A 24,532-nucleotide genomic window follows, 5' to 3' on the forward strand; every position below is an offset into this window, starting at 1 on the left:
AAGAGGAAAAAAACAAATTAAAAGGAGATAACCAATAGCTTGCCTGTTTTGCAATCAGCATGTCCCTACATTATGGTATCTGAAAGTCATAGGAAAAACCAGAATGGAAAATGAAAAACAGCAACAACTGGGAGTATTTGATTTAGAGGGAAGATGTACAGAATTAAAGGACAGTGACCTTTTATTCCTACTACTGTTCAAAATAGGAGGCACATGTGCCAATAATCAGATAAAGTAGAAAGCTGATAAATCGTAAAATGTATTTTGCCAGCACAGGAGAATGCAACCACAGGACGCAAATTCTGAGGCTTGAAGGGTCCTTAAACATTATCCACTTCGAACTCTCCTGCAGATAAATAAGTGACTTAAAGCCCAGAGAAGTGCTCAGTGTCCCTGAGATAACAGCCATGCTCAGCCCCAGATCGCCCAGTTCCTGTTCTCCTCACTGCAACTTTCACTCTAGTTCTGCTGAACACAGACTGAGCCCAGAGTAGAGAAGGAGCCTCATCTCCATCCTCCTTGTCCCCAACTCTGGTGAGCAGAAAATAAAGAATGTTTTAACCACGCTGCTCCACTTGACACCTAAGCTCCCTTCACTAACACAGCATTCCTAAGAAATCACGCAATTTACACAATTTACCAAGCACACTGTGAAAAGGAAAATTATAATACATAACTGTGTTAAGAGAATGCTTTACAGAGGGAGAGCTTTTCAGTTTAACATGTATTTTGTTGTAAAGGTGCCTTGCTTCATACTCAAAAAGATACATGAGTTCAAGAAACGCAGCTCCAATTTCCAAAGCAAATGACTACTTATCTTACACTTTTGGTGACTCAACGGGACCATGAAAAGATGTGAAGAGAGAAACAATCACTTTAAAAAGCAAAAACAAACAACCATCCTCCTTTTAGCACTAGAACTTAGACATCATTTAGCTCAAAACTCTCATTTTACAGGTGAAAACACTGAGATGGCAGATTTTAAATGGCTTGTTTCAAGCCACACGTCTAGTAAGTAAAAAAAATTGGGTGTTAGAGGCGGGATTTCTGTCTCCACGTTCAGAGCTTTCTGTTACTCTAGAAACCACAACGAGACAGATGTCTACAAACCAGAAAAAGGAAGAAAAGAACAATTATCCTGCATATGTCGTTGTTTTAAAATGCCTGTTATTTTTAATTTGAGTTCTATTTTGACATAAAATATTCCATAGTTTTTTATGTAATCACATGGAATAGTGATGGAAGAAAGAAAATTACATTTCAGGAGCTATGTAAATGATCAGGGAATAAAACCACTTTAGTTCCTGAATTTTATAAACTTTCTTGGTCTTCAGATAATCTTCTACAGATAAATGCCACACTACTGCTGATAAGAGCGAGAGATAAATAACACTGCACATTTTAAATGTCATGTACTTTGAATTTCATACCGTGCTCTTATAAATGAATCCATAAGAGAAAAAGAAAATGCTAAATAAATACAGTGATGAAGCTTACATTCTTGTGCTGCTGGTCTTGTTAATGATAACAGATTTCCCTGTTTGATCCACATTATGATCCAGCCCAAAGTAAGCTGCCACTCGATGGACAAGCATCCTTTGATAGGATGACATCTGAGGGAACTTTTTATAATGATTACTGGAAGAGAACACAAGAAAAAGTGGAATCAGCATTTTCGTTTCTGGCCTGTAGTATATTTTCTAGGTACAAACACAAAATCATTTCTTTTTCAGCCAAACTAGTAAGATTATTTCATCTCTGGCATCACTTAATGTCCTCATTTCCAGATAATTTTCCACTTACGATAGATTTATTGATTAAGCTGCAATCATTATCTTTGTTTCATAGTTGCACATTTCTCTCATCAAACAGAACTTAGTGTCTGTTGGAAAGTATTCTGTTTTATTCCGTGATACCTTATCAACGGAGCCAGGCACAGGACAAATGATATGACATAATATGTGACTGCAGATGCCTATCTGGAGATGTGTCATTACACGGTTTACACTGAAAGCAGCATAATTATTTCCAGGCATAACTGACTGCAGCCAGCTGGAGCCCATTAAAAAACTATAATAAAAATGAAAAGGGTCGCTTCTTGTTACAACTACTCTATGCTAATCAGTGGCCCCCTGTTTATAGCCATTTTGTTAGGAATTCAACAAGCAGGAGTGCACATGATCCAAGGAAAAATTCCCATCAGCATATAGTTCCTAATGCCAATAGCATTTCCATTGAACAAATCAGCAAACATATTAAACAATGTTTTATCTATCCCTAAATCTTTCCATAATGAATAATGAAACCCAAATACCAAACCAAGACAGAGCATATAAATTAACCAGCATTGCAATTTAACATACTTGTTGTCGCCAATGAAATCAATAATTTCCTGCTCCATTTTCAAGAGTATCATCCTGTCCCTGAAAAAGAAATGTTAAAATGAAAAGGCTTTTTGTTCTTTTCATACCCAATGACCCAAAACATTCATTTGGCTGTATGGAAAGATTGTTTAAACGTATGTGGCTATAAATCTGTACCTAATTCTTCTCTGGAACATGCTGTCCATCTACATATGATTTCCTTCTACTTAAGATTATTTCTCATCTCGTTTTAAGTATTTTGTCATACTGAAACTTTTGTAGTTTTGATGTTAACCAGGACATGCAAAGTATTAAGACGATAAAACACTTTAAATAAACTGTATATTTCAAATTAATAGGAAATTGGAACAAAACAAAGCCCAAGAAGATGGTTATAGAACTGCATTGAAGCACAGTTGATTTATTTGACATTGATTCTCATTCTCTACTTTTTCCCCTTTAATCAGTATCTCTTTGTGACCAGGAAAGCAGAACTCCTAAACTATAATTTATTCATTGGGTAACTACCCAGGAATTAAGACTATCTATAAACAGTAAACATGCAAACTATTAACAGAAAAGAGAAAATACAAGAGACAGTTTAAGGCATTAAGAAAGTGTCTGCATTTTAAAACTCGCTTCTTAGAAGTGTTTGGCTTAACGATTTTGATTGTAATATTCTACTTGATCCTTCTAAAAATAAGAGGCTTACTTAATAATTTACCTGGAATTATTCTTTAATGTGTTAATCAGAAACTCGTGTAAGTCTATGCCTGTAGAATCCGTATATTCTTGGCTGCAATCTGAAACAAATAGCAGGATGGAGTTGTCAGGAAGGATGGTGGGGAGGTGAGGTGGAAAAGGTTTTCCCAACCTTTCCAGGTTCCCTCCTGCTCAGGTAAATTTTAGATGAAGTTATTGTTATGAAAGATACATGTTTCAAAACTAACAACCTGGCAATATAATGTCAGAATGAAAATTAGGTTCGGGGATTGAATACACTCAGTAGATCCTGAGTGTGGAAAGACCCAACTGTCATAGAAAGAGAAGCCGGCACAGTTGGGGGCGGGGGGTGGAGTCAAATATCACATGTTCATTCTGTGCTGTAAATCAGCAAGGACACGACCTCCACATGACGGGTACTCCCAACCCACAGAGAGAACTCTCAAGAGTTTGAGATCCCATGGAACCCTCTTTCTCTTAAAACAGAGAAGCAAAAAAGGAAAGTTTTGTTCTGACTATCTAACTATTAATCAGTACAAAACACAGGAGGGCACTAACTGCTTCCAGGTCTCTTGAGTCTTCTGATGTTGGCTAATGCTTAATTTCTAAAACCATTTTAGGACCCTGTACTCCCCACTCTTGTATCCACCTTGGGTTTTAGATATTTATCAGCAGAGACAATCATTATAAGCAGATATGCGGTTATAGAGCACGATATTAGAAGTAGTTGTCATTCTTCAGCTGATCAGATGCCTTATTCTTTCTGTTATTAAAAAAAGTCTGCTACAAAGCTATTTATTCATGGCATTCTTCATTTCAGCTTAACTTACTTTTGTTTTTATTTTTGATTTTTTGTTTATTTTAGCTTTGTACCATTATATATATCGCAACAATTTGAAAAGTGTGGATTGTAGGTTTGGGGTTTTAGAAAGAATGAGTTTTTTGGAAAAATTTTTATTGAAGTAGGAGTGTATATGTTTTAAATGAGACATTACATGGCAGTATATGGGTTGCAGAGAAAAAAATGCACCTGTGCTAGATAAAATCTTAATCATGTATTCTATTGAAATTGACACATACACCTATGCTTTGGGGACGACATCACTTGTTGACTGAGAATTGCTAATCCACTATCTGTCTTTAAAGATAAACATGGAAGTGTGGCTATAAAACTGGGTAGCATTACAGTTCATCAATCCAAGTTAATTGGACTAATACACCTGAATTAAAAGCAGATTTATATTCAGTCCCTTGCACAAACATCATTGAAAATAGGAGATCCACATGAAAATCCAAGGAAATATGTGATCCTAAAAGTAACCTTTCTGGATACACAAAGAATGACACCAAGAACAGAAAAATCAAGTTCACATCTTCTACACACACATACGTACACATATAAAATTCTATGCAGAGTTTGGTGGGAGGTGAATATGCATGTAAAATCTAGAATGTATTCTACGACTATTTGTGTCCAAATTGAGCAAGTTAAGGAAAGATTTTCACATTCACCTTTTGATAACATTCTGATCTTGGGTTTTTCAGAGGTTTTATCTTTGTTTTTATCCTTTTCTTTTTCTCTTTCAGAGTCATCTTTCCTAGATTTATCATCCTCTTGCAGGCTGGGGAAACTGGAAAGCTGTAAATGAATTGATTCCTGTTGAGGAAAAAATATAATACTTTAGGGCCAGATTTAAGAAACTCTGTCTGGTTTCCATTTTGCAAAGAGGTTACTAAGTAAAAGAAAATGAAAGCCAGGTGCAGATTTTTTTTCTTAAATGGTAAAAAAATTAAACCTGTCAGAAAAATAATTGCCCTTTAAGGTGAATTAAACTTCAGAAGTCAATGGGAGGTCATGAGAAACATCTACCACTAAAACTTTGCCTCATGAATGTTAACCTTAAGCAAGTTACTTTCCCGTAGATCACAACTCTTATTTTCTCTACAGGTTTATTTTTAAACACCTGGGAAAAAATTTCTTTATCAGTACGCTTGCATCACAGCTGCTGTCGTGTCTCAAAAAAAAAAGGCTTCTTCAGTTCTTTTCTATAATTCCTTGTAAGGAGAAATTGGCACAAACACAGACAGACAGATATTATGAATCATAATTACAGATAGAACAGACATAAATAAAGGCCTTAACAGCCAATTTACAATAAAAAGCCTATTTTAGAACCAACATCAACAATGATTTCTACTACTATGAAAATCCAAGACATATAATTGCAGGAATCCTGGGTATAGATTCTCATACATTGTTTACAAATGCCAATAATAAATCATCGTAATATATGGTTACACTAAGCATTGCCTTTTCGAAAAGGTAGAAAGTAGAACAATATTTCTCATAAATTGTATATAATTGTTAAGTATTATTTAAATTTTAGTATCAGTTAATCCTTTCCAAAATGTAAGTCTCTTGAATTGATGCTGGGCCTAAGATAGACCATTTACAGTGTAGGGGTAGAATCTGCTTTTACATTTACTCATTTTACACTGAAAACAGATCATTTTGTATTAACTCACATATGAGCCATTTGGCTAATAGCATGTTCACTGTTTTGAAGAAGAATGAGCCAATTATGTTTTTTAGTTTTATGGAAAATCTATGCTATGATTAAAACTATGACAATTAGTCAACATTAAGCCCACTTGTTCTTATGTAAGAGATCATCTGATGGGAAAGCTTTCTTCTACTAGTGACATTAAAATTTATGATGTAGGGAAAAAATATTCCCAATGACTAATAGTGTTTCTCATCAAAACTAAACTAATCCTCCTCTACCTGTGACTAAATTGATGCCTGTACATCTTCAAAGTATGGCCAACTGGGAATTTTAATGGTTCTTGGTAAACCTGGCTAATGTAATAAGCATAAAACAAAACTCGTCCAAAGCCAAGTTTCTTTTTTGGGAGGGGCTACATTGTAAATTCCTGGCTGGAATAAAAAGACACTATAGTTGGAAAGACCCATGATATAGAGGATGAAATAAAACACTTTCTCATGGTAAATATTTATCTTACCGGGTTTCCTGACACCCACATGTTTATCCTGGGGATGGACATATACAAAGTATGTAAAACTGAGTGTAATTTGATTATACAGTCTTTTATCACATGATTTGGGATGGAAATGTCTTAGTCTGCAAAGTTTCAGACAGATTTTAGGGTTATGATTTGCTTCTACTTGCTAAGGAAACAGCTGGAACATTTCTGGCTCAGAAGACATGGCTGGGCATGGGGAAGAATCAGTTTGACAGTTGATCGGGAGGGGAAACTGAGGGTACCAAGCCATGGGAGTGGTCTCATTGCTTCTTCAAAACCAGTTGAACCATCCAGCCTCTGTCAGTTTGAATCTAAAATCAAAGAGGCTTGGAAATATAAATGCAAGAGCAGAGGCTAAAGGACATCATTTACCAAAAAATGTACAAACTCATGACATGTGTTGACAAATACTATACTCAGAAAAATATCTATCTTTTCTAGACATAAATATACATTATGGTGTTGAAAGAACACACAAAAGTGCTGTAGAGTTGGTAAAAAACAATCTGTTATTTTTTAATATTTTTATTGATATGCTTAATAATAAAATACAAGTGTTAATAAATACATTGGTACAGGATAAGTTTATATCCAACAACAGTAAAAGAATGATTCAAGTTGCAGTAATACACTGATAGGTAAATAGTATAACATGAGAAAAGCAAAACTCCTTTAACTTAAGGACAGACTGAACCATTAGCTATGGGTCTGAGATCAAGTAATACAGGTAGCAAGAGTTTTTCCCACACAGGAAAATGAAGGCAGTTTTCCAAATACTGTGAATATACAAACATCGGGGAAGCAATACAATCCATATACTGTATACTTCTGCCAGTGTTCTCTGGGATACAGTTCCCACATTTCATAAGTGCCGGTGGTACCTAATGAAGGCATTGCATATAAGCTCAAAGGTCTGCTCCTTTCTTCTCTAAAAAAAAAAGTAACATGGCTGCTTGCTTACTTATATGTGTCTCTGGGTTTTTTCTACCAGCCCCCTGCTCCCACCACCCCTCGACCAGGCCAAAGAGAAGCTTGCAAGCTCTAATTCTCTCCTACAAAGCTAGTCTTGGTTACTGAGCTTGGAACCAGCAGGAACAAAGCACCGTTTGCATCTTATTTCTCTGTACCAAATGCGTGGAGAAACTACACTTAGGCTCAGGACGGGCACTATGATACAGATGATCTCCTAAAAAATTTCCTCCTGGCATCTTGTCAAATGGGATAAAAAGCAGATTAAGTCTATAAAGGCTGTGCTCCTCTGCCTGGCATTAGGAGTGGGGGACATGTGGGGCATTATTTCTCCCAGAGTCTGTTATTCTGCAGAGTTAACATATATCATGTGCAGTACATTATAAGCCATCAATCAATATTTAATAATACAAGGTGTGATATTCACATTATTCCCCTTTTTCAATCTCCATTAAAAATAGAAGCACAAATAAAATGCTGAAGAAAAGCCACACATTTCTCAGAGCCCAAGTAAAATAAAGCTTGTGTATGAAACATAGTGATGGCTACCGAAAGATAGCTTGTCCATGTCATAAAGCACGCCTTACGACATGAGTGGCATGTTAAGAAAATGAGGTGAGGAAAAAAAAATACTCTTAGGACAAAATCTATAAGGAATTTATTTTTGGTCCTTTTAAAGAAAGTGCTCTCAATGCTCTCTGTATCCATGAGGAGAATTTAGAGTATTTCAATTAAAGTAAAAAGAGAAAAGCAAAACAAGACCAAACAAAAATAATGATATCTTAATCAATTTTCCCTCCACTGGGCTCAGATAAATCATTTGACTTTTGTCTTGACTGCTCTCAGCCTCTGAGAAAATAAGGGAAATTTCGGCAGTAAGACTATTTTTATAAAAGCTAATAAGATGCCTAAAAGGCAAACATAAATAAACATGATGTGAAGTTTCCCATCTTGTCAGGGAAGGGCTTCACTGGAATTTGAATTTTTAGAGCCTAATAGTCTTGCTGTAAGGAGCAAAAATAAGTGTAAGGATATGCAGCAATATATTAATAATATTAACTTAAATTACCATTAACTCAGATTCTTTTCTGGACAATTTGTCCAGTATTGAGAAATCTCCACCAAAGGCCATAGAAGTACGTCTCCAAAGCTGAATGCCCCTATTCACTATTTCTAAAGATTCGTAAGAGTCAAGAGGTGTGTTTCTCATAGGCAAGTGCATTCTGGGGAGGCGAGAGGTAACAATCTCCAATTAGGAAGGAGACGGGGTACTTAGGACTATATTTGGTTCAGTCTCATCAAGAGAGAGCCTTTGAGGAAATTCAGCACTACCAGGCTTACTTTTTAAAGTTTTAATCTAAATTCTTTTGAATTCCTTTCCATTTCAGTGTTCAGAGGGTCTGGAAAAAAACAAACGCAATACTCTGTGACAAACTGTTAAACTAGTTAAGAATGTCTCATTAACAGGGGATGAAGCCAGAAAACTATTTCTTTTTTCAATTATTTTTTCTCCCCCAAAACACTGTTTAATACTAAATTAATACTCATGCACACAAAGGCAGATCCCATTCATGCTCTTAGTGATAATGACAGGGGTATACCTGATCCTGGAGACTTTCACCTCCTGGTCTGGCTGAGGATTCTTCACAGACAGCAAGACTGCGGGTCAATTTACCTTTTCCGGCTCCTGACTGGGAAGGGGAAAGAAAAGGAAGGAAAGGAAAATAAAGAAAACAAACAGAAAACATTCTCAGGCTGTCAAATCATCTCCACTTTCACAGAACACTTCCAAATCAGACTTTTAAAACTGAACTTCAAGTCGGCCACTCAGTGCTGTCTACGCTGACTCAAAGCATCAGACTCCTGTGTCGATGGGGGATGCAAGTGGAAGAGAATGTGAGTGGATCAATTTAAGGAACACTTTTAACAAATTGTGCCCATCACATTGGAAACATATAAAGAATGAATTGCTGCCATTTCATGAAAATATAAGGAGAAAAAGATGACAAAAATTAATTTCTACTAAAACTGACTTTGGAAGAGATTTGACTGAGAAGATGCTTTAAAAGATGAAGAAGGTGTCTTAAACACCAGAACCTGTTTACTTTAAGGCAAAAATCAATTGGGGAGACAAAAACATTCATCCTAAATTTAATTTAAAATAAAAACAAAACAAGTGGCTATTCATTTTGTAAAGCACTGTCAAACTGAAAGTGTGAAAACAGGATCAAATATATATGTTTGCAGCTATGTGAACCCTTGAACCCTGAATACTCTAATTAAAAAGCACACAGAGCAAGAAAGAAAGACAGATGTCAACACGACCCCATCAAAAGCAGATAGCACTAGTACAGCCAAGATCCACACACCACCATCTGAATTGTTGGCAAATCTGTTAACCCCAATGTGAAATACGCAATTGCTATCCCTGATAGCAGGTCATTGCAGAATCTCCAGAGCCCTACCTTGGATTTTCTTCTCTCTTGGTTCTGAGCTTCCAGCCGCCTCTGTGTGTTAGAAACAAAATAAAACAAACAAGCAAACAAAAAAAACAAACAGTAAACCAACACCCGGGAAAGAGAGAGGGAGAGAAGGCATCACTATAGTTGAGAAATCAACAGCAATGGCAACATGGTATTATAACCCTTTGGAAGGACTCCCCCTTCCCTCGCTCCTCCAAACTTTCAACTCTAACTTTTGGTTCTCTCTCCTTACAGCAGCTATTGGAGAGGGAAAAAGCCAACTTTGAAGGCTTTTGGCCATTATGTGGCTACCTGCCTTTGCTCACTGGTTTATAAAAACAGTTAACACTTTTGTAGTCTGGTTCAAAGAAAATCAATAGAGGCTATTTGCAAGTACAGTCCCCCCTCCCCCCCCCACTACCAAATCTTTCTTATAAATCATGATGTATTTAATGATATCACTTTTTCAATCATATCACTTTTTTGGTACTGTCAATCACTCCCAATCTCCCCCCACCTCCACCCCTTCTCAAGCTCTCTCTCTCTCTGTCTCTCTCTCTCTCCTTGGCTGGGAATTCTAGGGCTTAATCATTTGCTAATAAGAATTGAACTTTAGCCCGCCCACGAGGGTCAACAGAGGTCACATCTTTGATTTTTCTTAGACTATCACGAGCCGGGTCTTCATCTTTCCATGGACAATAAATCCATTTTTAAAATTCAAGCAGCTGAAAGCTGCCTAAAGAAGCCCTCCACAAATTCCTTGAGCTGGTCTGGAAATTAGTGTGGAGATGCTGTGTGCAAATTCAGTCATTAAATATGTTCTTTGGATATTTTTTTGATTTCAAAGGGCATTTTAGAGCACAGTTTGGTCTGGAAAAACAAAGTGACTAGTAATTGGGAAAGGAGAGGATTAGCTTTATGGATTTCCTATTCATTTTACTAATCAAACTCTTCAAAAAAAAAAAAGGAGACACACTTTCAAAGTATTCTAAAAATGAAAGAAAGGAAGCACACACAGCAGCGTGAGAAGCAGGGTTTTCCAGGCTTACCTGCAGTTCCAGCTTCTCCTCTTCATCCAGACTTTCCGACTTAACGATGCCGTTCTCCGGAGTGGCCATCTCCTGCTCTGGCCCGCCTCCCTCCACCATCGCCTGACTCAGGTCTCCTTGCTCAGACATTCTCCCAGATGCAAATTAAAATAACGAGGTTTGATGCCCTACAAGGTCAAGATGTCAGAAAATAAAGTCAGTGCAGGGTGAAGAATTTACTATTATTCTTGAGCTATTTCATATCAAATGAGCAACTCAAGCATTCCTGCCAAACTTATACAAAAGGAGAATAAAACAAGATCAAATCAAGTACCCAAGGCAAACACAAGAGGCAGATTCGGTTGCCCTGTTCACCCCTCCTCCACACACACACACACACACACACACACACAGTTGTAAATACACCTTGCCATCACAATGGATCAACAAATCTTAAATGGAGACACATAACTCCCACACATCTACCAGTCCTTATGTCCCACCACGAAGTAGAAGGAAAGAAAAAGAGTATTTTTCCAACTCTTGAACAGATGACCCTCAACTTCTGAGTCAAGAAGTGGTATTGGTGTTCTGCAGCACCTCTAAGGTGACTCAAAATTTATTTGCAGGTTTCAACTATAGACATACTTTCTTAGGTGTAAGGAATACAGTACACTCTACAAGGGGCAAAAATCCATTTAGGAGGTAATAATTCAATATAAATATAGGATGTAAATTTGGCAAGAAACATTTCAGAGCCATCGTTTTCAGGCTTCAAAGTGACAGCTACATTATTAAAACCATAAGCCCTCTCCCAATCTCCTGTCAGTTGCTGGTGCTGCACAGATCCCACAGAAGGAAGGCTCTGGCAGGCAGTTCTAATGAAGCTATCGCAACTGAACTCCGCTCCTCCAGACTCACAATAGACTGCTACACAGACACTGGAAATGGCTTTTCAAAGTTAAAGCCTGTTATTATTTCTTTTCCTCCCTACTTCCATAAAACCCCTGACACTTCTTCTGATGTGCTGTCATATGAGGCTCATGAATAATTTAACACGTACTTCCTCCTCAGTTTTGTTTTTAAATGTGGGGGAATAAAAAAGAAAGAGAGACAGGAAGGAAGGAAGGAAAGAAAGAAGAAAGGAGAGAAGGGATGAAGGAAGGAAGTAAGAGAAAGAAAGAAAGAAAGATGGGAAGAAGGAAGGGAAAAAAGAGAGAGAGAGAGAAAGATGTATCCTAGAAAGTCAGTTCTTTCACAAAAATTCCCAAGCAATGGCTGCCCCGTTCCCAGCCATTACAATGGTAATTCTGATTGGACAAATCAATGTTTTGATATATTTCTTTGGGAGTGTTTAATTACCATTTACTAATTCAGTAACTTTATTTCCAACTGGATATAGGAAGCATGACAAAACTCTAAAACACAGCAATTTCTGTTACAAATTTGCTAAGATCTACCATGACAGAACAGATGGTATCTAATGATATCTTTAAAAAGTACAGGCTCAAGTGGCAGAGGATTGTGGGAATGTAGAAGGAAAAGTTTTCCTTTAGGATGTTGGTTTGAGTCTGTGAGTGACTACTGAGCAATGCTTTTAGGTTTCGGTAGGTTTTAGGATATTCCATCCAGTGTGTTCTGACAGATTTCTCATATTTCAGTGGCACTGGGTATGTGTGTAGTTAAGAAAATAGAAAGTTCTGTTTCCCAATGGCAAACAGCTTGTTTCTCAATGTATTGGGTAGGGGGAGGAGACGGGACTTCTGTTGCCATCTCTTTCCAGAGCATTTCAATAAAAAACAGATCGTGACCAGATTTAAAATGGAATGAATAAGTTGAGCACTAATTTTACAAACTATAAGCCAATTGAGTCTCTGATAGAGATCCTGTCTGTTTTGGTTATCCTTAATGAATTGTTCTATGCAAACCAGCACATTTCTACAGTAATAAAAAATACAGATGAGATGACAGCCAGACAACAAGACCTTTACCTTTCACGCAGAATCCCTGCTGTAGGTCTTGGCAACTTACTAGCGGCTTCTGTCGTTCTGCACCAGGAAAATCCACACAAGTGATCAGAGACAACTGGAGTCCCATGTCCCCATTAACAGTTCAGAACGCCCATCTCCATGCGATTCCCTTACACAGTTTGACACATCGTCAACCTGAAAAAAGATGAAAAGTCAATAATAATAATTGCAATAATCATGGTAGGGTGAAGGACGAAATAAATAAGACTGGGTTTCTAACACTAATGACCAGCTTCCAGCAAATCACGTTCACAGCTTGATCCAGCTCCACCTGTCTCAAGCTGCCTGCTTCTTCTCTAATGAAGGCTACAGCCGGCTGTTCAAGTCAGAACGGCACCCACGCAAGGAGCTAAAATTAACAATTGCATTATGCACCGAAGATTACTCACTTCAATTTTAACCTTTTTTAGTGAAATCTCGCACTTTATGTTAAAAAAACACAAGCTTGTGTGTTTGCCTCAATGAGAATCAAGATCACCTATGAGCAAAAATCTTGCATCCCTTTTTAACCAAAACCTTTGTCTTAATTATAGATTAATATTAATATACTTTAATACTGTTTCTGTGACTCCTTCCTTTATGAAAGTAATCCTAACGAAGCATATTTACAGATTTTGATTTAATGAAGTATGATCTATAAAAGCAAAGAAAAAGAAAAGAAAAAAGAAAACTTTCGCAATGGCTTGGCTGAGAGAGCTCTTGCATCTCCAATAGCAGTTTGGGAAGAAGAATTCCTAATAGTCTTATTGCAAGGGGAGCACAGTCTATCTATACCCCTCCTTCTCCATCAGGATTGCCACCGCCAGCTGGGCATTCTGTTTGACGGCAAAGAAACGCTGTCAGAGAGATTCAACAGATTTGCAAACTTTGAGCCTGTTGAAAACAATCCATGCTATAACGTGCTCTTTCTTTTTCTCACAACTCCTACAGGAGCAGCGGCAAAGACAGCTTGAATGCAAACAGAGAGACGGATTCCTAATAACAGTTGCCAAAACCAAGCTGTATCTCCCTCCTTTCACCGCAACTCTACTCTGGTGCCCACCTCTTCCATCATATACCCGTCTTTGAAAACACAAATGCATCTCAGTTATTTAGTCTGAAGTTTAGAACCCCCTTGTGCCTCCTCCTCGGTGCACCCCTCCCAAGTTTAAATGAGCGCAGCTGGTTCCTCACCGGATTTTACTGGGGCTATATTAACAACATATTGGGTTACAATACCATTTGTTGTGCAAGAGGAAAACAACTGTTGAAAATGCGATCACTTATACCATCGATAATTTCTAGCTTTCTTCACATTTTCTTAAAATAGATAATCTGGCTTTAAAATATGTTTCTTTTGTTGTTAGAAATTATACAGCTATTGAGAGACAAGCAAACATGCATTTAGGACAAAAATGGATTGCTAACCAACAGTGATTTTAATTTTTCAGTTTTGATCAGTATCACCATGACTACTATCACTAACACTCGATATTAAATAGAAGTCAACATGTCTTAAAATTAGATCTATTTAAGTACCCAGTCACTATCTAATATGCCTTAGAATAGGCACCAGGGATTGATGGAATTACCAAATGCTTTTTGGATTCTGTTTTCCTTTTCCCAAAGAAAATGAAGTTGTCAGTGATCACCGCAATCTCCTTGTCCTGATCCTCATATTTGTACCGTGGCGTTTAATCCAGCGGGTGAATGGCAATGCAGTTTTCAAATCTAAGCCTTAGATGCATTATCCCAGCCCCAGTAGGTGGATGCAAGATATAATTCTTTCCATGAAGAAAGTGAAAGAAAAAACTGGTATTCACGCAACCAACTCAGAGAGCCTGGATATATGTATATGCGTAATTACCAGGACACATTTTGAAATAGCACTGAGCTCTAAAGTCAGCGAGGTATTATTCTTGCATGCCTGAATCATAAAGTCATCATCTACCAAGATAAAAGAGAATATGGGCATATGGGAATGAGCAGAGAGGAACATATGGATCACAAATATTTTTGTAACTGATTAAAATTGTTCTCTTTGCTAAGAAAGCGGTGCCAGGAAACCAACCCTACTCTAGCTTTCTGTTCACCAAGCTAACCTGACTCTTCCCCTCCATTTAATCTTAATCTGTTCCAATTTCTCCTATTTCACAAAGACGCAAAACTATTTTTAACAAATATCTTTCATCCAACATGTGGCTAATAGATATTCTGCCAAGTTTCAATTGTTATCGTTGGAGGGGTCGAGAGAGAAAGAGGAGATTCTATACAAAAGCACAAAATAAAAGTCACTGTAGTTCTCTCAATGGAAACAATATTTTAACCACAATTTAGGGGGTAATATTCAGGAAATGCAATCACTTACAAGACAAGCTATAGGAAATTGATCAACGGTGCTGTCAGCTATTTACAATAAGTAGAATAATTACCATTTCACATTACATTTATGCTATTTCTTATTTCTTTAGCTTACTTTAGAGTTGAAAATGGTAGTAATTGTGGGATTGTGGAGATGAGAAAGAGAGGGAGAGAGGAGAAAGGCACAATAGAAAATAGTAAATATTCTGTCTTTCATCACCACCAACAAAATAGGTGTGTCTTAAGTATGTATGTGTGGTGTGTTACGTATATTAATCATTGGGCTGTCATGAGGAAAAAGAGAGATCAGGATTTCATTCAAATTTCAGTAGTGACTTGTTTCTCAAGGGATATCTAAAATGGGAAATTAAAGTTGAATTCCATTAGCAAGCTGGGAGGGTCACTTTATTAGTCACTTTCCTCACAATCTTTTTACTAAAAATTAACGGAGGATGATTAATTTCATCCTAAATCAGCATAGGTACTTTATGATGAAATAATGCAATCAAAATTGACTCATTTGAACAACTGAACTATTTCTCCCATATGCACCGTTCCTTTTTTTCTCAGCTGGTCACAGTCCTGCAAATGTAAGCCACCAGCAAATTGTGGTGATGTTAGTGATTTGTCAATTTGCTGCAACACTTTCTAGACCCAAGACCCATCCTATTCTCAAAACAGTTATTATGTTAAAGTTTAAAACATATTTTGAACATTTAAGATTAAGTTTAAAGAGGAAAAATAAAAGGTAATTGGAATGTAATCCTTTCAGAAATGAAAGCAACCATGGTATGAATGGAGTATACAGACTAATATGTTCAGCAAGTTTAAAATTTTCCCCAGGTGACAAAAAAAATCAATAAGAAATTTTCAAGTTTAATTTCCCAAACACTCAACCAGGAGCTCTACTCGCTAATAAACTCTTTTTGGTCAACCCAACGTATAAGCATTCTGTAAGACTCTTGAGCCACCTATGCAAATGCCAAAATTACCAGACAACTGCTTTGGAGGAAGAACTCAGTGTGATATTTCAGAAAAGGAACTTTCATACTAGGGTTTTAGGGGATAGAAATATTTTACATGAATATTCTTATTTGAGCTTTAAGAGCTAGGCAGTTTGTGAACATATAGTAGCTCATATGTGGAATATCACTTTTTCTTCTTTAACTATTATAGTAACCTGGACAAAAACATAATCTAGATCAACATTTAGCAGAATTCTAGTAATGGAAATAACTGATGTCAAAAGTTTGGACATAAGAACAACAACACAATAATCACGAGTGCCATTAAAAACTGAGAGGTCTGATCTCAATAAAAAACATCCAAAGGAGAAAAGCAAATGTTTCAATTCTCCATTCTTATAGCAAGTCTTTATGGAACCTCTACTATGTGCAAGGATGTTCTACATTATGACATGATACCCAGGTCAACTAACACAATCTCAAAAAAATCTTTTTTCTAAAAATACATATTAAAAAAGTTAAGTACTTCTAGTTGGTCCACATGAGAAATTTTAAAGATAGATTAAATAATTTTATCTTTATCCTCCTCCTTTTAATTATTCATGAACTGGAAAATAAAAGTGGCTTCTGTTTTTATAATTCTTAAATGTTTTCTCAGTGTATGTCAAAGGCAAGAAGACATAAACTTGGGAGAAGTGTCAAATGCACTACATCCTGGAATACATATTTGGATACCCCCTAGAGTGAACTAATTGATGAAAGTAATAAAGTGAAGGGTAGCAGGAAATGATCTTACATTTGGGTTCTAAAAAAAAAAAACGTTGCATCACTGAGCATTTTTAACTTAGACAAGAGAAGATTTAGGGAGGACAAAATAGCTATTTTCAAATGCTTACAGCATATTCAGAGAAAGAGGAACTGGCTTTGCTTGATGTTGCTCCAAAAGTTAGAAGGAGGGAAAAAAAAAAAAAACAGGGCTACTTTTTTAAACCTAGGACCACCATATGACCCAGTAATTCAACTCCTAGATATATATCCAAAAGAATTGAAAGCAAGGACTTGAACATATATTTGCACGTTAATGCTTATGGTGGCATTATTCATAATGGCCAAAAAAGGAAAACAACCCAAGTGTCCATCAACAGATAAACGGATGAACAAAATGTAGTACAGACATAACGATGGAATATTATTCAGCGTTAAAAAGGAATGGAATTCTGATACATGCTACAACATGGATGGACTTTGAAAACATTATGCTTAGTAAAATAAGTCAGACACAGAAGAACAAATCTTGTACAATTCCACTTACATGAGGTACCCAGAATAGGCAAATTCATAGAGACAAAGTACAATAGAAGTTACCAGGGGCTAGAGGCAAGGAATAAAAGACATTGTGTAATTTGTACCGAGTTTTTGTCGGAGATAATGAAAAAATTGTGGGTATAGATGTGGTGATGGTTACAAAATATTGTGAATGTATTTAATGCCACTGAATTACACTTAGGAATGGCTAAAATGATACAAATTGTATTATGTGTATTTTATCACAATAAAAAAGAAACTAAAAAACTTTTTGCTTCCTGAATATGATATAAATTAAAAGTAAACAAATCATTATACATACAACCAGATCTAAGGCAGAAAATGATAATGCAGGAGGAGGAACTGACAGTCTACTTTGCAAAATTTCTTCTGATATATTGATAACATATACTTGTGAAGACAAGTCCCGTGGATGTAACCTGCCCTGGTTTGTACTTGACTCACACATGTATCCAATAAATGGGACCATCATCATCCTCATCACCATGTTAGCAGTCTTGTCTTTGGCAAGGTAAGTTGCTATTTAACCATCCAATTTGGACATTGCAAGAATAAAAAGGATAGGGTGCAGTGTTCAGAGAAGCTTCCCCTGCTCCTCTACCAGAGTCAATGCATGCTTGGCCACTGTATTGTCATCCACAAAAGGGAACAGACACCATTTCTAACTGAAAAAGACAACTCTATCGATTTTTTTGCCCAAAGCTCACTCTGGGCACGATCTTAGTGCAATACAAACATCAGGCTGTCAGTAATCAGGATGAGGGAACTGGGTGTAACGGAGCAGATAATCAGTAGCTTTGTCACATCACTGGCTCAATTTTTTGCGTATTTTTTTTTTTATTGCAGATAAGGAGAATTTTCTGAACAAAATCAATGCCACAGAGAATAGGGCCAAAAGCACCGCTGCCATGTTAGAAAATAATCTAAGACTCGAGAAAGCATTGACGCTGGTTTTGGTTTGATTGTATGACCACTGGGGCTAGGCCTGGGATTTTTCAATAGTCTCAACTTTCATAACTCACGCAGGCTAATCACCACCTTATATTTCCTACCTCATTCTGTTAAGAATCTAGGCATGATTTATCCTTACACAGAGTAGGGTCATCAACCTCCTGCCAGGCGCAAACTTTAACAAAAAAAAAAATTGTACAAGTACTCTGAGAACAACACAGCACCGCAAAGAACCTTAAAATCAGGTAGTCTGGCTGACATTAAATCCAGTGACTTGCACAAGATCCGCAATCATACAGCGACAGAGCTAGGTCAAAAACATTGTTCTTTTGACTGAGGATCAGATCTCTTTTTAATACCCCGTGTTCCTCTGGTGATGGCTCTATTAGAAATTTAGACCAGGCACCTAATTTAAGCAATTAATTCCTCTCACATGAACCAGCAAATATGGCTCAGAAACTTCACAAACACATCGTCTGGTGATGCTATGTGTGTTTCTTCCCTGATTTTATCCCTAACATCACATGGACGCATTCGGGTTTCTAGACATTACACTCAGTCTTTCTCTTTGAAAATCCTGAAAGCCCATAAGTCATGGCTATCAGAATGACCTAAATTTATCTCCTAGCTATCTGCCCAATTTCCTCCTTCCACTTCTGGAACTCATAGTGAACATCTTTCCAGAGACTATACGGGAAATCACACGCCTGCATGATTCCCAGATAAAGTGTGTCCAGGGTTTGCAGGAAGGTATTATAATTTTTTAATGTGGAACAATTTAATTAGAATCTATACTGGTGCCAGAACACATGCACCATTTAGAAACAAGTGTCTCCCTAATGGTCAAGCAAAAAGCCAGGATCTCAGACTTGGGGAGTAGCCTTGTCATGCCAAGTGTAACTAAAATAAATTGTCCAGGAACTTAAACAACACTGCTGGGAGCTTTCTGATAATGATACAACTTTGCTAAAACAAAAATATTCCTAAAACGTTGGATCTTACAGGAATCCCATCTAGTTACACATTTATCCTAAATATTTCTCTCAATATCACTGTACTATGATCTCCTATGACAAGAAACATTATTTCAGGGATGTGGGATGATCAACTGAAGTGATGCTTTTGCTCGAGTATTACCAATCTTTCAGACACTGGAAAATTTGTATTCTAAATTCAGTTCAATGCCATATTTTAAAATGTCCTCTTTTTGGAGGATCTGGCGGCTGAGAAGATAATCCATTATTTATTTTCAGTTATTTATATTGGAGACGCCTTGTAATGGAACAAGGATTTATCACAAAATGCATATTTTCAACCCTGGCTTAAAGGATTCAAAATGATAAAAATTCATCATGAAGAGAAAAGGTACTTCAAAAAAAAAAAGGGAGGGGAGAAATATTAATTTTTTTGGCATATCTGACATGAGCTCTTTTCTCCTTAATTTCTACAAGAAGTGAAAGAAGCATCTGTCATTTCAAAAACTATGAAACTTAACAAATGTGATGCAGTTAGAGGTGCTAGAGTGGGAGCTAAATGTTTGAGTCATTAAAACCTTTCTTGCAGAACAGAAGAAAAGAGGAGACATTTAGGTAAAATGAATAAAAGCAAAGATAAATTGATAAATTATTATCCTGTCAGATTTTTGAAATGGTGATAAAATTCACACTTTTTCCATATGTATATTAGGGAAAATAAGAGGGTTCCATTGCTATAATGTCTTTGTTTTCCCATATGTCGATGTGCGGTATTTGGTGCCCTAGAATCTGCATATTTCACACCTTGATGTTGCCAGAATTCTTATTAGCTAACATCATTACTAAACCTAATCAACATGAAAGTTTAAATTTTCCACCCTTGACCTCAGTTCTGCCCCCCTCTCACCCAAACAGCAGAAGAATGAAAAGATTTTTCAGGGGAGCAAAGGAATGGAAGGGTGCTTCCCCAAAATAAAAAGGCAAAATGTGGGTCTTAAGAGTCTACAATGGTAGGAGGAATGTTCTTCTAGTCCCAAAAGGGAGGGAGAGAGGCAGGAGAGAGAGATTTAGCAGAAATGGATGTATGCTGCCATCCCAAGTGTAGCACGTGGAATTTCAAGAGGCACAAACAAAGGTAGTCGCTGGTTATGTAGGGTAGCTCTGGGCTACAATTGTGTTAACATATTGGTAGCAAGTTCTTTCTGCGTGATACAGCAGCCACATCAATAAATATTTTTATTGAGTATTTACTATGACACGGGTAATTTTGGACTGAGTGTTTTCCATAGGTTATTATACTTTATCAACTGTACCATTCATTGCTAGCACACAAGGGGGAAGGTGGCAAGTTGCCTGCTTGTCCCATCTCTCTAGTGTTAAGTCAGCTGACTGTTGGCTCCTTCAGTCACTGGATCACCAGGTCTCAGCAATGCAAGGGAGTCATTCTTTCACAAGGCTCAAAAATTGAACCTAATAGTAAAAAGCCTTTTCCCTGCACTATTTTATAAGCTACACAATGATGGAGGAGACTTTTGCCTGTTGAGTGTTCCTCTGTGCTAACCCAGTGCTGAGAACAGTGCCTGACATATAGTAGGATCTGTTGCCTCAGTGAATGAAAGGAGGCTCCAAGCTCTAACTGGATCAAATCAGTGATGGCTGGGTGACTTTACTGTGTTTCTCCTTCCTCCACCTAAAAGGAAGGCATCTAATCACTCAGAGACCTAGTCACCAGTGTACCAAGGATCAAGGGAAAACATCCCACAGCCCCTAGAAGGTAAAAGGGTAAAACCATGACATGCTTCTGGATGTGTAGATCTCAAGAAGCTTTTAGTCTGGCTGAGCTCTGTGATACTGGGCCTATCCATTCCAAGAGAGAGCCAAAGCTGACCTATTGAGTACCTACTGTATTTTGTCACTTTCTGGACAGGATACTAGAGACAAGGAAGAGATGGTGCTTGCCCAAAAGGAGCTACCAATCTAATTAGAGAATTCAACAGTCAAAGAAATTTAAGAGCAAAGCAATCCAGAGGACTAAAGCATATAGTGCAAACAATATACATTACTGCTCACCTTAGACTTAAGACTTTCTCAAAGTCTTCTGTTCTCAAAGGCAAATTTTGAAAGCAATCTTACGGGAACTAGCAGATATAATGAACAGAAAATGGACACTGGGAAAGGCATTTTTCGCTAGAGGCAAAAGGAGAGTACTGAACTCCTGAACTGAAGATGCACCCGCAGGTGTTGGTAGTTTCTGAGTTTTCCCAAGAAAGTAATGGCAGCAATCAAATGCATTATTTATCATAATTAAACAGGCCAGATATGTAGGCTATGCTCACATTTCCAGGCTAAACATTTATCTAGGAATAGTGTCTCTCATTCCTCTCAAGCTCTACTCCTTTCAGTATGACAAGAAGTTTCTTCCGAGTGTTCACTCTGTCAGGTCTCACCTAAGTGTCATCTCCGCCTTCAGGAGGAAGTTCCACCCACCTCAGGCGCAATGGGTTCGTACCACAAAGTGGAGGACAATATACCTTCATCATATGTGCCTACTCTTCCACTTCGTGAATGTGGGAGCATTTTCTCCCTTGTTTGGCTTTTCCTCTTTCTCTACATTGCCTAATAAAGTGCGACACAAAATAACACATCTACACCCCTGCACATGCAATCATGAAAATGAAAAAGCCACTGTGCTGAGATCAACATATTTGCTAGAGGAGAACCTAGGTGTTCAAGAAATAATTCCTACTGTCCTCAGGCTTTCTGTAAGAAGATGCACTTGAAATGTAGGATAAATGAATTCATTTGACACTGGCATGTTTTTTGGTGGTGGTGTTCGAATGGGTAGCAGCATTGTGTTGGAATTTTTCCTCAGCACAATTAAACCTCCATAAAGTCTATTCAAATAGTGGATGCAGGAGGGTAAACAGCAACAAAACCACGACAGGATGTGTGTGAATGCACTGCAAGAATTGAACTAGACAAGACTTTAAATTCCCTGGAGAGAGGGCCCTTGGGCCAGCGTATCTCAGACTGTTGATATTGCTTAACACATAGCAGGAACCAGTTTGTTGAAAGGAGAAACGGATATGTTCCTGGGAGGGAAACAATTTCAGGAACCTTGCAACATATTGGTGGAGGAGAATCTGTGTTTTTGTAGTGTCCAGAGCTTGGCTGGAAGGGAATTTCCTACTGAAGACATATGAATGGTGTGTGCCTGTTTGCATTGGGCAGCCCTCCAGCTCTGGGGCCGTCTGTGGCAATGCTGATTGGATCCCAGATGCCTTACTTGGAAAGTAACTTAAAGGGAGCATGTGGTTGGTCATTTGAAAGACAGGGGCCTGCCTGCCACCATTCAATGTCAGAATTGCAATCCCATGACCACTCTCGACCTCAAAAGCCTGGCCAAGCACAATGATGTCTACCCCCCACTCCCTGTTCTAAGCCTGACTCTATGTAAAGCTCTTTAAAAAAAAAAATCCTCACTTCAAGGTACAGTTGAAGATTTAGTTGAGTTCAAGGCTACAAGCATTCTGCTCTGATGGACTCTCCTACGTGGGTGCTCCCCGTTCAAACTTTCCAAGAAGACCCTTCAATCCTGGGAAACTTGGGTCAGGGAAAATGGGTGTCTTCTTTTGGTAATTCTCTATATTTCAAATATCCGATATATTTTGATAATCTTATAAAAATATAAGCTAGTGTAAGCTCTGTGAGTTATCAGAGCCTGCTACAGTTACCTGTTGCTAAAGAAAGGGAAAAAGCAGGTTCTCCAACCATTCTATATGAAAAAACTGAAACTACTGATGAAATGTAGGAAACACATGGCCAGTCTGGGCTTAGGTGTTGGGAGCTGTGATGTGTGGTTCCAGGGCTGAGTGGTCCCATGACTGCTGAAAGAATAGGGTTAATTTGTGAGCAAGAATTCCCTGGGGATTCCTGACGGTGAAGTTAAGATTTGGGGTTGTTTTATTCGTAGATTCTATAATGCCTAAGCTAAGGGCCTGGAAGGGGCTACTAGCTTTGTACATGTGTGTGGTGATTAGAGCAAAATAGTCTCGAAGCTCACTCGCTTGTCAGAGACTTCAAGAAAGAAAACTGCTGTTGGAGCCAGTGCAAACTGACAATTCAGGAAGAAAGACACGAGGCAAACACATCCACTTGGATGTCTTTAACGTGCAACCTTTCCCTTAAAAATCAAATGGAATATAGCATTCCTGCAACAAAGTAGGACACCCTGATGCCTGGAAAGGGCTCTGGAAATCTAGTGTTGCACCAGAGAATGGAAACATAGGTGAATGCAATTGTTAAAAGTTTGCAAGAGTGTACATTCAGGCCACAGATGGAAATGGCCAGGCTGAAATTATCTAGGGAAGAGTCAAATCTATGATTTGACATATCACGGAAATGAACTATCTGTGAATCTTATATAATATGCAATACTTAGGTTTTGAGCAGCTGGCTTATTTATGATACCTTAAAGATTTTAAACATAGATAAGAAAGGAAAAGTTAGTAGTTGCATTCATAATATATAGCAAGGCATGTTCAGAAGTGGAAATTTTGGTTGGATATGGTCTCCTTAATAAAAGGTCCAAGGCCTAAACATCGGGAAAAATTATACAGGGGAAAAAATCATAGCTTTTCTTTGCGCATAATGATAGTCTAGGAAGGGATGAAGGGAGGGAAGAAGAAATGAAGGACGAGGGGGAGGGTGGGAGGGAAGAAGGGAGGGAGGAAGGCAGGCCCAATGGTCCAAGGAAAACATGCACAATTAATACATATGTGAAAGTGAAACCTGGAATATTTAGAGGGATTCGTGATGAAGTTTGCAACAAAATTTAATTATCATTAATAAATTTAAAACTAGGAAGACAAAAAATGTCAATCACCTATTATTACTAGCATCTAAGCAGAGACAAGATTGTTCATCATGATAGATAAATAGTATGTTAGAAATAACTTTTCCCTACATTTATTAAATTATGATATATAGGAAAATGTGTTCTGCACTTTAAACAATTACACATTTTTGTGCGGAAAAGAAAGAAATTATAAAGAAAGCAAAGAATGCGATGGGATCATGTAGCCTTCCAAAAGTCATGCACATGATGACAAGAAAGATAATTTGAATCTGTAAGTACCACACAATTCTAAGCATGTTAACATGAATGATTACTTTTAGCTTCACAAGATATTGTTAGTATCCTGATATAAATATTAAAAGTTAAGATCTATATATATAGATAGACGGAAAAAGAGAGAGAGCACACGTGTACATAATTTGTACAATCCCAGGTCTTTGAAATCTTCTGTGGTCCAAAACTATCCTTGTCACCTGTCAGGTTGTTTTCAATTCTGGC

General features: G+C 37.6%; 1 protein-coding gene across 50 annotated transcripts in view; it reads right to left on the reverse strand.

The window, feature by feature from the left end:
* Positions 1 to 24,532, reverse strand: part of ARPP21 (cAMP regulated phosphoprotein 21) — a 153,097-nt gene that overhangs the window by 96,388 nt on the left and 32,177 nt on the right. For 17 of the 50 annotated variants that reach the window (XM_070238961.1, XM_023620754.2, XM_014731802.3 and 14 more), the window contains exons 2-9: positions 12,582 to 12,755; positions 10,612 to 10,778; positions 9,566 to 9,607; positions 8,702 to 8,791; positions 4,599 to 4,743; positions 3,088 to 3,166; positions 2,364 to 2,423; positions 1,498 to 1,638 (exon numbers count right to left, since the gene is read on the reverse strand). In XM_070238961.1, the coding sequence (XP_070095062.1) occupies positions 1,498 to 1,638; positions 2,364 to 2,423; positions 3,088 to 3,166; positions 4,599 to 4,743; positions 8,702 to 8,791; positions 9,566 to 9,607; positions 10,612 to 10,740 (686 nt within the window). In that variant the 5' untranslated portion in view covers positions 10,741 to 10,778; positions 12,582 to 12,755. Of the gene's footprint in view, positions 1 to 1,497; positions 1,639 to 2,363; positions 2,424 to 3,087; positions 3,167 to 4,598; positions 4,744 to 6,640; positions 8,501 to 8,701; positions 8,792 to 9,565; positions 9,608 to 10,611; positions 10,779 to 12,581; positions 12,756 to 12,840; positions 12,987 to 14,191; positions 14,488 to 24,532 lie in introns of those variants that run through there. The other 33 variants (XM_070238979.1, XM_070238964.1, XM_070238954.1 and 30 more) reach the window with 8 other exon arrangements.

This window comes from Equus caballus, chromosome 16, assembly GCF_041296265.1.
Source record: "Equus caballus isolate H_3958 breed thoroughbred chromosome 16, TB-T2T, whole genome shotgun sequence".
NCBI classification, from domain to species: domain Eukaryota; kingdom Metazoa; phylum Chordata; class Mammalia; order Perissodactyla; family Equidae; genus Equus; species Equus caballus.